The sequence below is a fragment of the Aplidium turbinatum genome, chromosome 8, assembly GCF_918807975.1.
Source record: "Aplidium turbinatum chromosome 8, kaAplTurb1.1, whole genome shotgun sequence".
NCBI classification, from domain to species: Eukaryota; Metazoa; Chordata; class Ascidiacea; order Aplousobranchia; family Polyclinidae; genus Aplidium; species Aplidium turbinatum.
Genome location: NC_137479.1, coordinates 4,076,659 through 4,090,213, shown reverse-complemented (window position 1 = coordinate 4,090,213; position 13,555 = coordinate 4,076,659). Strand labels below are relative to the sequence as shown.

Below are 13,555 nucleotides of genomic sequence, written 5' to 3'. Positions count from 1 at the left end.
ACAATACAGCCTACATATTATAAGAAAAACGCACTATATCCAAAAAATACACGGTGATTTCTTTAAGTTTTTCGGATATTTGGAAAGGTCACCGGCCCCTAATATCATACAGGGTCCAAAAGTACCTCCTGGACCTCCCTTGTCAACGGCCAGCTGGCCAGACCATTGGATTGTATGCTACCGGTAGGCCTATTGTAGTCTAAATTGAGCTACGCTCATGCTGCAGTGGGATGATTTTACAGATGATTTGTAGGCTAGTTACCTTCGTGATCTCTTTCTCGCTTCTGCAGAAGAGGATGAACCCAGTGCAATCGTTTTTTATTTCTTCTTTTCAGGAGCAGTTGCCTTCTCTTCATATACCACCATACAATAATTAGATGCTGCTTACAACGCTTTTTTTGGGTCTGGGGAGACGAGGAAGACGGAGCCATATTTTAATCAACGTATTTGCAATCTATTTCTGTAATAGCCTACTGTTCTACCTTTTTCAATCAAGTGTGCAAAATTCCTAATATCATTCCTGGTGAACAAAAGCAGGTGTAACCTATTACTTGTTGTTGTCATCGATTTGCTGTCATATAGGCCTACATAGATTTCCGATTGTTTGGCAGCAGTGGCCGAGTGGTCAGCGTTGGGCTCGCAGTCGAGAGCCTGCATGTTCGACTCCAGCCACCCGCACTTGCTGTTGTTTCTCTGGGCAAGAAACTTTACGATAATTGCCTCTACCCAGTGATCGATTTCGAGTAATGGGTAGTACCAAATTTAAGTCATAATAAGTAGAGTAGACAACCGGAAACAGACATTGCCGTCGGCTGCAGCGTGGGTCAGGTGTACGTCGGAAGGCGTACACCGATGCATATAGCGCTCAAGTCCGCTTTCCCGCAATGCAGGATAAAGATAAACCAAACAAACAAATGCACTGACCACACATAGCCTACCGTAGCCCACTGCAGTTTGCAAATTGTTTTTGCAAGTTCCACTGGCTGAAATCCTTCTGACGTTGGTGGAAAATGTGAATTCAAGCCGGACTACTGATGAAAATGCAGCTTAGCAGGCGAGTGCCGGCGTTCCTACCTTGATCGCATCTCCTAAGTTGAAGTATAGCCCATACGCGAAGAGGATGGAAGCTTCTGTTTATCTAACTTAGAGTGTTAGCTAAGCATGCGAACCACTGCCGTTCTTATCAAGTCACAGCTAATCTAAACGTTCCCGGGTTAAATCAGTTGAAGGCGAGTTTCTCGCCAAATGACGTACCAAGCAGAAAGTGACGTTGTTAACGCTTGAATGCACACGGTCGCAAGATCAAATTTGCCAGTGTAGACAGTAATTTTTAGTCAGTCGAGGCTGGACAAGGCAGGCGTTTGCGCTTTTCGGGCTTGTAGTGTAGACCAGGCTTTAGAGTTGCTCAAGCGCACAACCCAAGAGGCGAAACAGCGCGCCTTGATCTTGAAGGTTCCTTGTTCACAAAGTCACCCGCTAGTCATCTGAGCTATCATGGCGGACCGACGGCTACCGGTAGTCTAACATTGTGTCCCGCTAAGTCGTTACCGCAGACGTGTTTGCAGTCCCAAAGCAACCGCAGCAGATGGAATGCTGCATGCACGTAGCCTAATATTGTTAGGCCTAAGATTATTCTCAAAACATCTCTGATAGAAACCAAATTAAAAGAAGGTTTAATCGTAGCCAGGGGGGTAGGAGCACATACTACCCCCCTGGCTTTCGTTAAAAATGCGCCCTAAGTAAACTGCAGCAAAATTTGAAATAGTTTCAAGTTCAAGCAATCTTTTCAATAAAAATAATTACAAATAATGTGCCGCGTCTCAGAAGTTCTATATTGCTTGAGACAGATTTAAGCCTCGCTGTCTCAGCGTTAACGCCAAAAATAAAAGACAAAAAATATACAACAAATGTATTAGGCAAATAAAAGATCAATAGCCGCCTCAAAATTGAACTTTTCGAGAATTGAACAACAGACGGAGTACAGGCTACAGCTATCCAATATCACGCAAGAAGCAACTCGAGCTTTTTAGCTCTTGTTCTATCCTTAAATTTGTTAAGGTGTGCTAGCTGTCTCTTTGTAAATCTTTTCTTGTTTTACTTTTTATTTATTTTTGCATTAGCCTACTTCATTTATCGTGCTGTGTGTACTGTGCAGCCTCATTTTGCCGCCCCCTTTCAGCTTGCCGACTCTGGCGCAGAGCTGGAACCGCCAAGTGGCTGCTACGCCACTGATCGTAGCCCGCAGCGATCCAGAGTTAGGGTCAGGGAGGCAGCCACCTTGACGACCCGGACTCGATCCCCATCGCTGCCTCCACTCTTTCTTCTTCTTCTTTAATTCCCAGAGTTTAAAGCAAGAAATGACTCGACTCTCTGGCCGAGAGCAAGAAGGGTCACAATTAACCTAATGATTTCTGCATTTGATTTTTTCACGCATTGCTTCAATGAAACAATCTCCAAAAATGAGTCTTTTTTTTACTTTATAACCTAAGTTGAAAAGTATCTGTAGCTGGAATGCGACTGCAAGAAATATAGCGCCTCTGAGCTACTGCTACATTAAAAAAAAAGTTTGCAGCCGCTACTCTAACAAAAATGTAGTGCCGCTATCACTCCTAATATATGTAGTGCGCTTCTGCCCACCTCTGGCCATACTTTATTTCAACAGCCTGGTGTAGGTATTTTAAAATGGTCTCTATGCAAAAAAATGTGGTGCAGTAGCTTATTTTGGTTTAGTTTTGAATCTTATCCACGCACTGACAAAACCTTGTTGGTTATACCTGGTAGTTTCGCATACTATGTAAAGGCTTTTGAAGGCTTTTGTAAAGGCTTTTGACGCAGGGCGGTTACCGAGATTGACAGAGTGAAGTTTTCGATTGTTGAAGTGGTGTGCTAGAGAATTATTTCATCCTCTAGATGCCGCTGAATGGAGAGCAGTCCATAGAATGCATTGCTCAAGCGCATACCCCAAGAAGTGAACCAATTGCTTCTTCGTTCACGAAGTCACGCACTAACCAATTGAGCTATCAAGGCGGACAGTTGTTTCAAGAACGAGGAACCAAGACGACTGATTCTTAATTAATTCATCTACTTGTTTGAAGTCTCAGGTTTGGTGGCATGCTTAACTATATTTATCGATCCATAGATGTTTTCATGCACGTCTTTAACCATTAAGGTTTTCCCATTTTTTCCTTTTGTTGGTTTTGTTATTGTATTTTTATTTCACAATATCACTTCTTCCGCATTCTGACAACGAAAAAAAATGGATTGAATTATTTTATTTTTTGATGGTTCCTTTTTTTTATTGAAACATTTTGTAGTGCATTGCCACCTCGCGAAAAATAATCAAGAAGTCCAGAAAAATCGAGACATCATGCCTTTTCTATGTTTGCCACATAAGTGAAAGAATGGTGAGTTAGGTGTATTAATCATTAAACTATACTTGATAAAAACAGGTTCATGTGGTTCCTTCTTGACAAGCTGATATTCTTTAGCATAACTGTACGTAATTGGAATTTTGTTTTTTAGGCTGATCAGGTTACGATTCCAAAGAGGCGAACTTTTCGAAAGTTCAGCTACCGAGGTGTAGATCTGGACCAGCTGCTTGATATGACAAGGTAATCTGTGTGGACACTCACAAGTTTATATTAAAATAGTATTTATTCATCAACTAATTTATGTAAAACCATAAATTTTAGTTTTTTTTGCAGTAGCTATTGTCATATATGAATGCAACCTATTTCATCCCTTTAAAACATTAAGAGAAAAATAGCACAAAACCATAGTTGCTGATCGGAGTTTTCGCAAACATTTAAAATATATGCAAGAAAAATCAGTGAACTGTTAGGTAGCCCATAGCTTAGCTAGCCTATAAAACACTGTCATTAGCCTACGTTGTGTTACCAATGCTATTACAGCTAGAAAGTTCCAATGCAACTACTCTGCACTGCCTTGCTTTTTTCCTGTTATGGTAAGCTAGGTATGTGAGAATGAGCAAAAGTCATTCATAGGGGCTGTCATGTAATATAGCCCACGATTCACGTTTTTATTTAAACAATGCATTTTCAAATAGCGAAAGAAGGAAAACATAGTTTAGTAAAAACTGCCAACTAGTGTGTGTTTAACCACTTCAGCTCGGATGACAAACTTGTACTCAAGGAAAAAGTGTTGCTGGAAGAAGGCGAACGTATATTTACGCATTTTGGTACATTAAAAAAAGACAGACGTATATTTACGCATTTTGGTCCAAGACGAATGGCAGATATATAGCCTACGTCTTTTGAAAATTCAAATGTTTAAATTATTTTTGGAAACACTACGTCTTGTTCTTTAGGGGAAACACCGGAAAATGTTAAACTTATTCCCGTCTGAGCGACATCGCTGTCGGTATACAATTCCATCTGCAAGTGGTTAAAGCCTGTCTGAATGGATGCAACCTAGTTCGTACCATGAACAGTTCGGACCGTCAGTTCGTACCTTGAAAAGATTAAGAGAAAAAATTTAAAAAAAGCCGAAATCGCTGATTGCAGTTTCCGCAATCATTTTAAAATTTCCCCCCTGAAGAGATCGAGTGAAAAAATAGCTCAAAACCGAAGTCCACTGATCGCAGTTATCCGCAATCATTTTTCCGCAGTTTTCGCTAACTCTAACCACAGAGTAATCTATGCTCTAACCCTCGCTGATCGCAGTTTCCGCAAAAATTTTTTCGCAGTTTCCGTTAACCCTTACCCTAATTCTAACCTAGAGTAATCTATGCTCTAACCTTAACCCTCGCTGATCGCAGTTTCCGCAAACATTTTTCCGCAGTTTTTGCAAACATTTTCCCACAGTTACCGCTAATCTTTACCCTAACCATAGAGTAATCCAGTGGTTCTCAAACTTTTTTTTGTTGCGACGCCCCTGGAAAAGTTTTCTGGACTTGCGACGCACCAGCAAATAAAAGTTAATGAGGAAACTTATTATTAAGGTTTTGTTTGTTGATACAACAACAAAAAGCAATGCATATTATTTAATGTGACGTGTGGGCTTGTTTGTTTTTACAAAGTTCATTAAATCTTGGGAGAATTTTTGAAATTGCCACCCGCATTTTTCTTTCCGTGTTTATTGGTGATCGAAATTTGCTTTTTATCACCGCCAAGGCAGAAAATCCTGCTTCACATAAATATGACGTGACGTATGGGATAATAATTCCTAGTGCTTTCTTCACCAAAGCTGGATAATCGCCATTCATTGAAATCCAGAAATTTGCCGGATTTCCTGAATTAAACATCCTTTTCAGGGAATTGTCACAAGAAAGGTCAATGTAGGCTTCTTTTTCTTGTGCAGTAAAAGACAGTGGAGTAGGTTGGACGAAAGGATCACGAATCCATTCGTAGTTTGATAAATTTTTCGGGAAGTGTTTTGCAAATTTTGACTCGAGCTTGGACAAATGTTGCCCAAATATGCTTCACAAATTTGAAGGCAGCGTCATTCTTTTCTTTTCAAGCAAATTGGACAAGAAAGTGAAGTATCGAGAGCTTCCAGACAGGTTTGCTATATCTTCCACAATAGCAGCTTTTTAACAAATGCTGCAATTTTATCTGAGATGTCATTTTTATTCGGCCCTTGCATAGAAATGTTCAGTTTGGCAAAGATATCACACAAGTAAAGTAAGCCAATTTCAATAAGAAATTGTTCTGAGCTAAACAATCTGCAAGTGGATTATTTTCTTGCTGCAAAAAAGCCTGAAGTTCATCCATCAATTCGTAGAAGCGTTCAAAGAATTTTCTAAGCGAAAGCCACTTGGATGAAAATTAAAAGAGCAAACTCCGATGCGCTGCATTCATTTTTCCACAAAGTTTTTTGAAAACTCTTGACTTCAGTGGGCTTGTTTTAATGAAGTTAACAACTTTGATGACAACTAAAACTGCTAATCAAAGGATTAACCTCATCTTTATAAGATAAACTGAATTCAGCTATGAAACGAAACTCTTCTGCGACGCCCTTGGAAAATTGAAACGACGCACCAGGGCGTCGCGACGCACAGTTTGAGAACTACTGGAGTAATCTATGCTCTAACCCTCGCTGATCGCAGTTTCCGCAAACATTTTTCCGCAGTTGCCACTTACCCTAACTCTAACCATAGAGTAATCTATGCTCTAACCCTCGCTAATCGCAGTTTCCGCAAACATTTTTCCGCAGTTTCCGTTAACCCTAACTTTAATCATAGAGTAATCTATGCTTTAACCCTAACCCTTGCTGATCGCAGTTTCCGCAAACATTTTTCCGCAGTTTCCGCTAACCCTAACCCTCGAGTTTGTTTCAAATTGTTTGGGGAAACTCCGATCAGCAACTTCGGCTTTGTGCTATTAAACTGCGATCAGCGGCTTTGGCTTTTTTAAAGTTTTTTTTCGATCTTTTCAGGGTACGAACTGACTGTACGAATGGTTCAAGGTACGAACTAGGTTGCACCCTGTCTGAATAAACCCAAACAATGGTCACTGTACGCCACTGCTACACAGTAGGCTACAATCATGGTTTAGGATTATAGATGAATGGCTACGCTGGATTAGGATTACTCAATCTTGAGCAAGCAATCAATAATTTTTTACCCCTACGATCTCCTCATTCATGTTCCTTCCAGTATTTAAAAATGGCAGCAACGGCAACTCTGATCAGTGACTTCGGCGCTTCTGTATTTTTTTTATTGATCTTTTCAAGGGAAAAATCTTAAAATGTTTGCAGCAACTCCTATCAGTGACTTTGGCTCTGTTGTATTTTTTCTCTATTTTAAATGTTTGCGGCATCTCCAACAGGCGACTTCAACTCTGTTTTATTTTATTTCTCTATCTTTTCAGGGGACAAAATAGGTTGCACTCTCCATATATGGGGTCCATGTGTGTGTATTTACGATCAAGGACGTAACTGTTTCCACTTTCAAAGTTAAAAATATTTTATTTATCAATAAGGTTATTACAATTTGTGTAAGGTTTACCTTTTGCGCTAACTATGAGACTTGTTTTGGTTTTCAAATCATGTTTTTTATAAAAAAAAAATTGCATTCTGACTTTCAAGGAACATAAAAATAAATATATTAACAAGAAGTGCTTTTATCAGGGTGTGCGTATTGCTGTCAATGTTTTATTTATTGCACGTTTTTGCAAATTGTTTTATTTGGCAGGTCGCACAGACTGTCGAACACGACTGTCATTCTCATGACAGTCATGTTCAGCCAGAATGAGTTATGTTCGGGCACATTTTAGAATTAAAACAGCAATCATAAGATTCCCATTGTAGTTTTAATACACACAACAATACCGCCATATTATTACATACGTAAGAGTATGATAATATTTTCCAAATAATAAAAGGCCGCTTGTAGGCTTTAAACCGCCTGCGCCCTATGGTCGGCAAGGTCTCCTGTGTTTCTCATAAAATTGCAAGTGATCTAAAACCTACAAACCCCACAAAAGTGTAATTGTTTAAGTTAAACGGCTTCTGACGTCCTTGAGAATAATGGTTGCAAATGCGCACATGGATTATATTGTGAATCAGTTCAGCTTTTGAGGCTATAATTACCCGAGCATGACATTTTTTTCGTTTACCCTACCTCTTTAACAACAAACAACGTGAAAAATGTGTATTGCTGCTTTTTTTGTTATAAACAACGGAGTTTTTATAAAACATAATTTAAATCCCCCCCCCAAAAAAAGTTACAATTTGCATAGGTAGTTAGCGTAAAAATGTAAAACTTTCCCAAGGTGTACTAACATTCTTGATAAACAAACTTTTAAATTTTTTTATGACAAGTTATTTACTATTTGTAAATGGACCTTATTACCTCAAAATTCGCTGCCTTCGAGCTGTCGGCCACCGGGAATCGATGGCTTGTTTTTTGTGTTGCAATTGATTTTCCAAAGGATATTAGTTCGTCACAGCCTGAAAGCGTTTTTTTATGATTTGATCCAAAGCGACTCCATCGATGTTGCTGCTTTTTTGCAGTTCATTTTAATTTGAACACAACTCAATTTTTTATGACTTTTTAATTGTAAATGATAAAGCTTTGGTAGAGAGTTTGCTTTGTTGAACCATAGAGAAATAAAACAGAGTAACCTTAGCGGGTTTATACTTTTTTACACACAAAAATATAACATAATTAAAATGAACTCAAAGGTTTTCGACATGTACGTGTGTCCTCATCAGGAATTAAATCTGCAACATACATAAAATGAAAAATCGTAAGATAAATTTGACTTTGCACTTGGCTACAACTGTAACGACACTCTGGACTGAAAGTCACAAACTGAAACAAATGATACAGGAATGATTACGAGTGAACTATGCGGTGGGAAACAGATCACGTGAGGTGTATACTACAGGCATTGAACAAACAATTAGAACACACACAAAAGGAACGATGAGCCACAGGCGAATAACTGCCTGTTGAGAGACGGATTATTACGTTTGATTCTTAATGCTTCCATGATCATTATCAACCAATTTTGATTATACAGGCTATGAATTAATCCTCATGTTGTTGAGCAACTGTTTAGCAATGTAATAGCAATTATTGTAGAAGCTTGACCCATATAGCATAGAACCATCACTGGCATCCAAGTAGAGGATTTATAAATGTACCTGCATTGTAACATACGTTTTCTTGCTAGGGAGCAACTGTTGGACTTGTATTGCTGCCGCCAACGAAGAGCCTTCAACAGAGGAGTGAAGCGAAAGCATATGGCGCTCTTGAAGAGGCTGCGTAAGGTAATGCTCATGGGTTGGCGTCTTATTGATTTAAGCAAATAAAGCAGTTCATACCCATTACCTTTGACATTTATTGTGATGCAAAAGAAAAATATGGTGTCATTTTCGGCTACACAGTACACATCTAACTTTTAGCAAGCATCAAACTCAGCAATGTGAGAATGTGTAGCAGAGATCGGTTTTGCTATTTATAACATGATGATTGATGAATGCTGTTATGCTGCTTGATTTCATGTAACTTCTCAGCCAAAAGTGTTTGTAATTTGATGTACAAAGTGTATTATACTGATCTTTGCAGGCCAAGAAGAACGCTGCTCCGATGGAGAAGCCGGATGTTGTTAAGACTCATCTGCGCAACATGATCATCGAACCAGAGATGGTCGGAAGCATGGTTGGTGTCTACAACGGCAAGACCTTCAACCAGGTTGAGATCAAGGTAGGAGATCTTCGTTGGATTTTTTAGCTTAGTTCAGCCTTTGTACTGGCGCAATCTGATCTCTTAACAAAATATCATGATAACAAAATGGCATCATAGCAAAGTATAGTGCAGTCGCCAGAATAGCTAAAATATATAAGGCATACTGCACTAATGACACCAAGGTTTTATTTTTATTTTCAAAGGTATTAAACTTGCTTAGAAGTCACGCTATTTGATACAGACACAACCAGATTGTGCGCTGATGAAGCGCCGTATGGTCCATTCTGGGGCCGGTATATTGATGTGGTGTGCAGTGAGCTACACGCACAAGATGATGAGTCGGCGAGGCCCTATTGAAACGACCAGATTGATTAATTCCGTCTTTGTTGCAGCCTGAGATGATCGGACGATATCTTGGAGAATTCAGCATCACTTACAAGCCGGTGAAGCACGGAAGACCCGGTATTGGAGCCACTCACTCCTCACGTTTCATCCCACTCAAATAAGCGACATTGCTCAAATACAATAACGACTTTTCTATGGTGGTTTCTATTACGAGGGTTAGGAATAAGGTTGAGAAAATCAATTATTTCATACACCAGGTGGCAGTAAATGGATAGTTGTATTCAAGAACGTTACTGAAATGAAAATTTTAAGGAGAAAGCAACTGTTGAGGGCTATTGCCCCCCGTTGCCGCGTCCCTGGTTGCAACAGCAGCTGGGCGTGATATTGCCACGTCATTTCTTAGGTCAAAACTCAGTAATTTATCCAGCTATGAAATAGGAAAAATTTGAATATAAAAACTGGGTCTCCCGAGGTAGGGTGTGGAGATGATCTGTAGTTCTATGCACCGGTTTTGTTTATAACTTTGGCCATGGTCAGCGACTTTTAAAGTGGGTCCCATGGGCAGCCACAACAGAATTCTCCAATATCAGGGGTGGGGGCAACACATCTAATTTTGTGTTGACTTACGGCAGTGCTTCTCAACTCCTGAGTTGCTGTAAGATGTGGTAATAGCAGATAATGTCTCTTGAGCATAGTTAAAACCAGGCGCGGAACTATGGGGGGGGGCCCGGGCCAGAATCGACTTGAGTCAGAAATCATATTACTGCTGCACCAAAATAATAGCATACAAGTTCTAAACATAATACTATACTGATCCAAAAACGTTATACTAGCAATAGCAACAATAATACGGTAGCCTACTGATTATATAGAATCATGGTTTAAGCTTCTTGAAGGTTCTAGTTGGGAATAGCGAGCTTTACACACGATCATACAACGCAACACGACCGCAGATCTACGTATCGATGAACTATAGTGGGAATTCGGCAAGGCGCCCTACAAAAGGTTGATTGCTAGGTTGAATTTTCGAGATATGAAAAGCGGTCCGCGGTATGCGCTCAAGGGCCAGAATCTTCTGGAATACAATTCTAGTGACGACAGAGCTCTCTGGCGCTATATACTGATGAACTGTTTTACGAAAGACACCCTTGGTCAATTTTGGACAAAAGTCAAGAATGAAAGACTGTTGTGGGCACGCACGCAGTGAAAGCTCTCCTGCCATTTGTTACTGCCTGCCTTTGAGCGGGTTTTCTGTGCTTACTCAAAACAATAATGAGAAATTGTCTTCAGCCTGAAGATGACATGAGATTGGCACTGAACAAGATAGCTCCAAATTTTGACAAACTTGTTGAAACAATACGAAGTCAAGACTCACATTAATTAAATTCGACAGTTTGTTGTTATGTTTAATCGTGTCATACATGAGTGCGTGGCTCATTTTTTCATGTTTACAAAACGTTGTGCGAAACGTAGTTTTGGAAATAGGGTCGCCAAATCTTCGCCATTAATTTAACCTTAATATTTGGGTCGCCACAAATAAAGGTTGAGAAGCACTGACTTACGGTAATAAAATTCCTGAAAAGCGTCTTTCCATCGATTTTGACTACTGCTTCTACCTTTTTCTAGACCTATGCTATGTTGACGTGTATTGTTTTTGCTCTTATGGTCAAAAATAAACTGAACTACTGTAGGCTACTGGTTCATTCAATGATAAAATACGTCTTGACATGACCCTTAGAGTTACGGCTAGCTATATCACATTTTCTGGGCAATTTCTAAAAAGCCTACTTTTGCTTCCTTGATGTTTTCAACAGTAAAGAACTGCAGTACCGGTATTGAGGTTACTAATAGTTCGGGGAAACTTGTAATTGTTTTAGTTTTGTTATACGTCGCTTAAATGTGATTATACGACATCAGTTTGGGGGTAATCGGCCTTTTTTTAAATCCAACTTTAGCCCTGGTTTTAGGATACAACAGTAGTCTTGGGCTAGGCTACATTCTAAGATCTCAGATAAAACAAAATTAAAATTTATATCTAAAACTTCTGAATTTCCCTTTAACCACGTAAGATAGATTGTCTGTTGCATTAGGCCAGGGCTATTCCACTGGCGGACCGCTGTCCGAATCCGGACCTTCTGGGTGTTGATGGTGGACCTTGAGCTTTTGGAAGAATAACCTCATTGCCACGTTTCAGGGCTTCTTTGAACAGATTTCTACTGGGAGGAAGCAATCTTTACTGTGTTTATCCGAGTTGCTGGAGCCTGGGGGGCTTTGACTCCCAGACTTTCCAACGCTTTCTCAGAAATCCAATTCGAGTTACATTTTACCTAAAAAAGTGGTTTGGTACAGATAACACTGGCCGACACAATTTTTGGTGCCGGCGGTTTTTGAACTGATTTAGACTAACTTTGGGGCGCTGAATCCGAAAATGCAATCAGTTTTTCTCCATCAGGTCAACTTTTTAAGTTACAGTGATTCCACTGCATGAGTGAACTTGTGCATAAGGGCCATTCCGTGTCGATTCACACAGTCAAGAGATTCAACCTTTCGATTTTCTTTAAATTTTACACACATTTTTACTATTCTATATGATGAACACTTGCAAAATTTGAGTGAAATATATTAAGAAACACGAGAGTTATGAACCATTTAGTTTGGAGGGTCTGCTGAGGGGGCACAATTTTTTTTTTGGCCATGTTTGAGGCCCTATTACTGCTAAACTAAACTAGGTAACAACCCAATTTTTTTACAGGTGATAGTACTTCTGCCAAATATTAAAAAAGCAACATCGTTCACTTTGTCACTCTGAAAGGTCAAAGGTCATAGACTCCCAAATTTGGCCGTTTCCAGCTCTCGGCTAAAATTTTCCAAAATTTGAAAAGCTCACCAAGACCCCATTTCTGATTGATTTTGGCTGAAATTTGGTGGAAATGTTGTTTACAGGATTCTCTATCAACTAAAAAATTTTAGTAGAAAATATTAAATAGGTTGGGAGATATTTTATATGAAACATGAGTCAAAATGGAAAAAAAGCTAAAAGTGGGGTCCTTTTAATATCCCGGTTACCCATGACCCCAGAGAAAATTTGCACTGAAATTTAATCCACATATTCACTAAGATATGACAAGTCCACCATGCAAAATTGATTCATGGTTCTCAATGTTTTATAGAAAGTATGCGTCAAAGTAAATCCAATTGTGGCAACCCTTCAAAAACAGGAACAGGAAGTTCTTCACTGTGTACAAGTGTGTAGCACTGGCCTGATTGCTGAAGCTAGGTTTGGATATTGCAAGAAAGTCCTATTTTCCTGTTTATGCTTTTTGTGTTTACTGCACAAAAACAGCAGTCGCTATTATGATATTTTAGCTCATGCCACACCATTAGACTTCTTTTGTTTCGTCCATTGACGTAAATGTTCTTTCAAAGTTTTGCAAACAATGTGGGGAGCCCAAGACTTATCTTGATCCCCAACTTCACTTTACAGTAAAGTAAGCAAGAAAACTTTAAAGTAAACTTTAAAGTAAACAGTAGTAAAGGTGTGGACACACACCTTCAGACTCCACACCTTTACTTTACTGTAAAGTGAAGTTGGGGATCAAGATAAGTCTTGGGCTCCCCACACTGTTTGCAAAACTTTGAAAGAACATTTACGTCAATGGACGAAACAAAAGAAGTCTAATGGTGTGGCATGAGCTAAAATATCATAATAGCGACTGCTGTTTTTGTGCAGTAAACACAAAAGGCATAAACAGGAAAATAGGACTTTCTTGCAATATCCAAACCTAGCTTCAGCAATCAGGCCAGTGCTACACACTTGTACACAGTGAAGAACTTCCTGTTCCTGTTTTTGAAGGGTTGCCACAATTGGATTTACTTTGACGCATACTTTCTATAAAACATTGAGAACCATGGATCAATTTTGCATGGTAGACTTGTCATGTCTTAGTGAATATGTGGATAAAATTTCAGTGCAAATTTTCTCTGGAGTTATGGGTAACCGGGATATGAAAAGGACCCCACTTTTAGCTTTTTTTCCATTTTGACTCATGTTTCATA

The 13,555-nt window shown here is 39.4% G+C and overlaps 1 protein-coding gene across 1 annotated transcript; it reads left to right on the top strand.

Moving 5' to 3' along the window:
- The first annotated feature begins 3,357 nt into the window (after positions 1 to 3,357).
- Positions 3,358 to 9,692, top strand: LOC145775551 (small ribosomal subunit protein uS19-like). Its single transcript, XM_082586850.1, has 5 exons — positions 3,358 to 3,404; positions 3,523 to 3,611; positions 8,640 to 8,736; positions 9,035 to 9,172; positions 9,547 to 9,692. The coding sequence occupies exons 1-5, from the start codon at positions 3,402 to 3,404 to the stop codon at positions 9,658 to 9,660; spliced, it is 441 nt and encodes a 146-aa protein (XP_082442976.1). The 5' UTR covers positions 3,358 to 3,401; the 3' UTR covers positions 9,661 to 9,692.
- Positions 9,693 to 13,555: the final 3,863 nt, after the last annotated feature.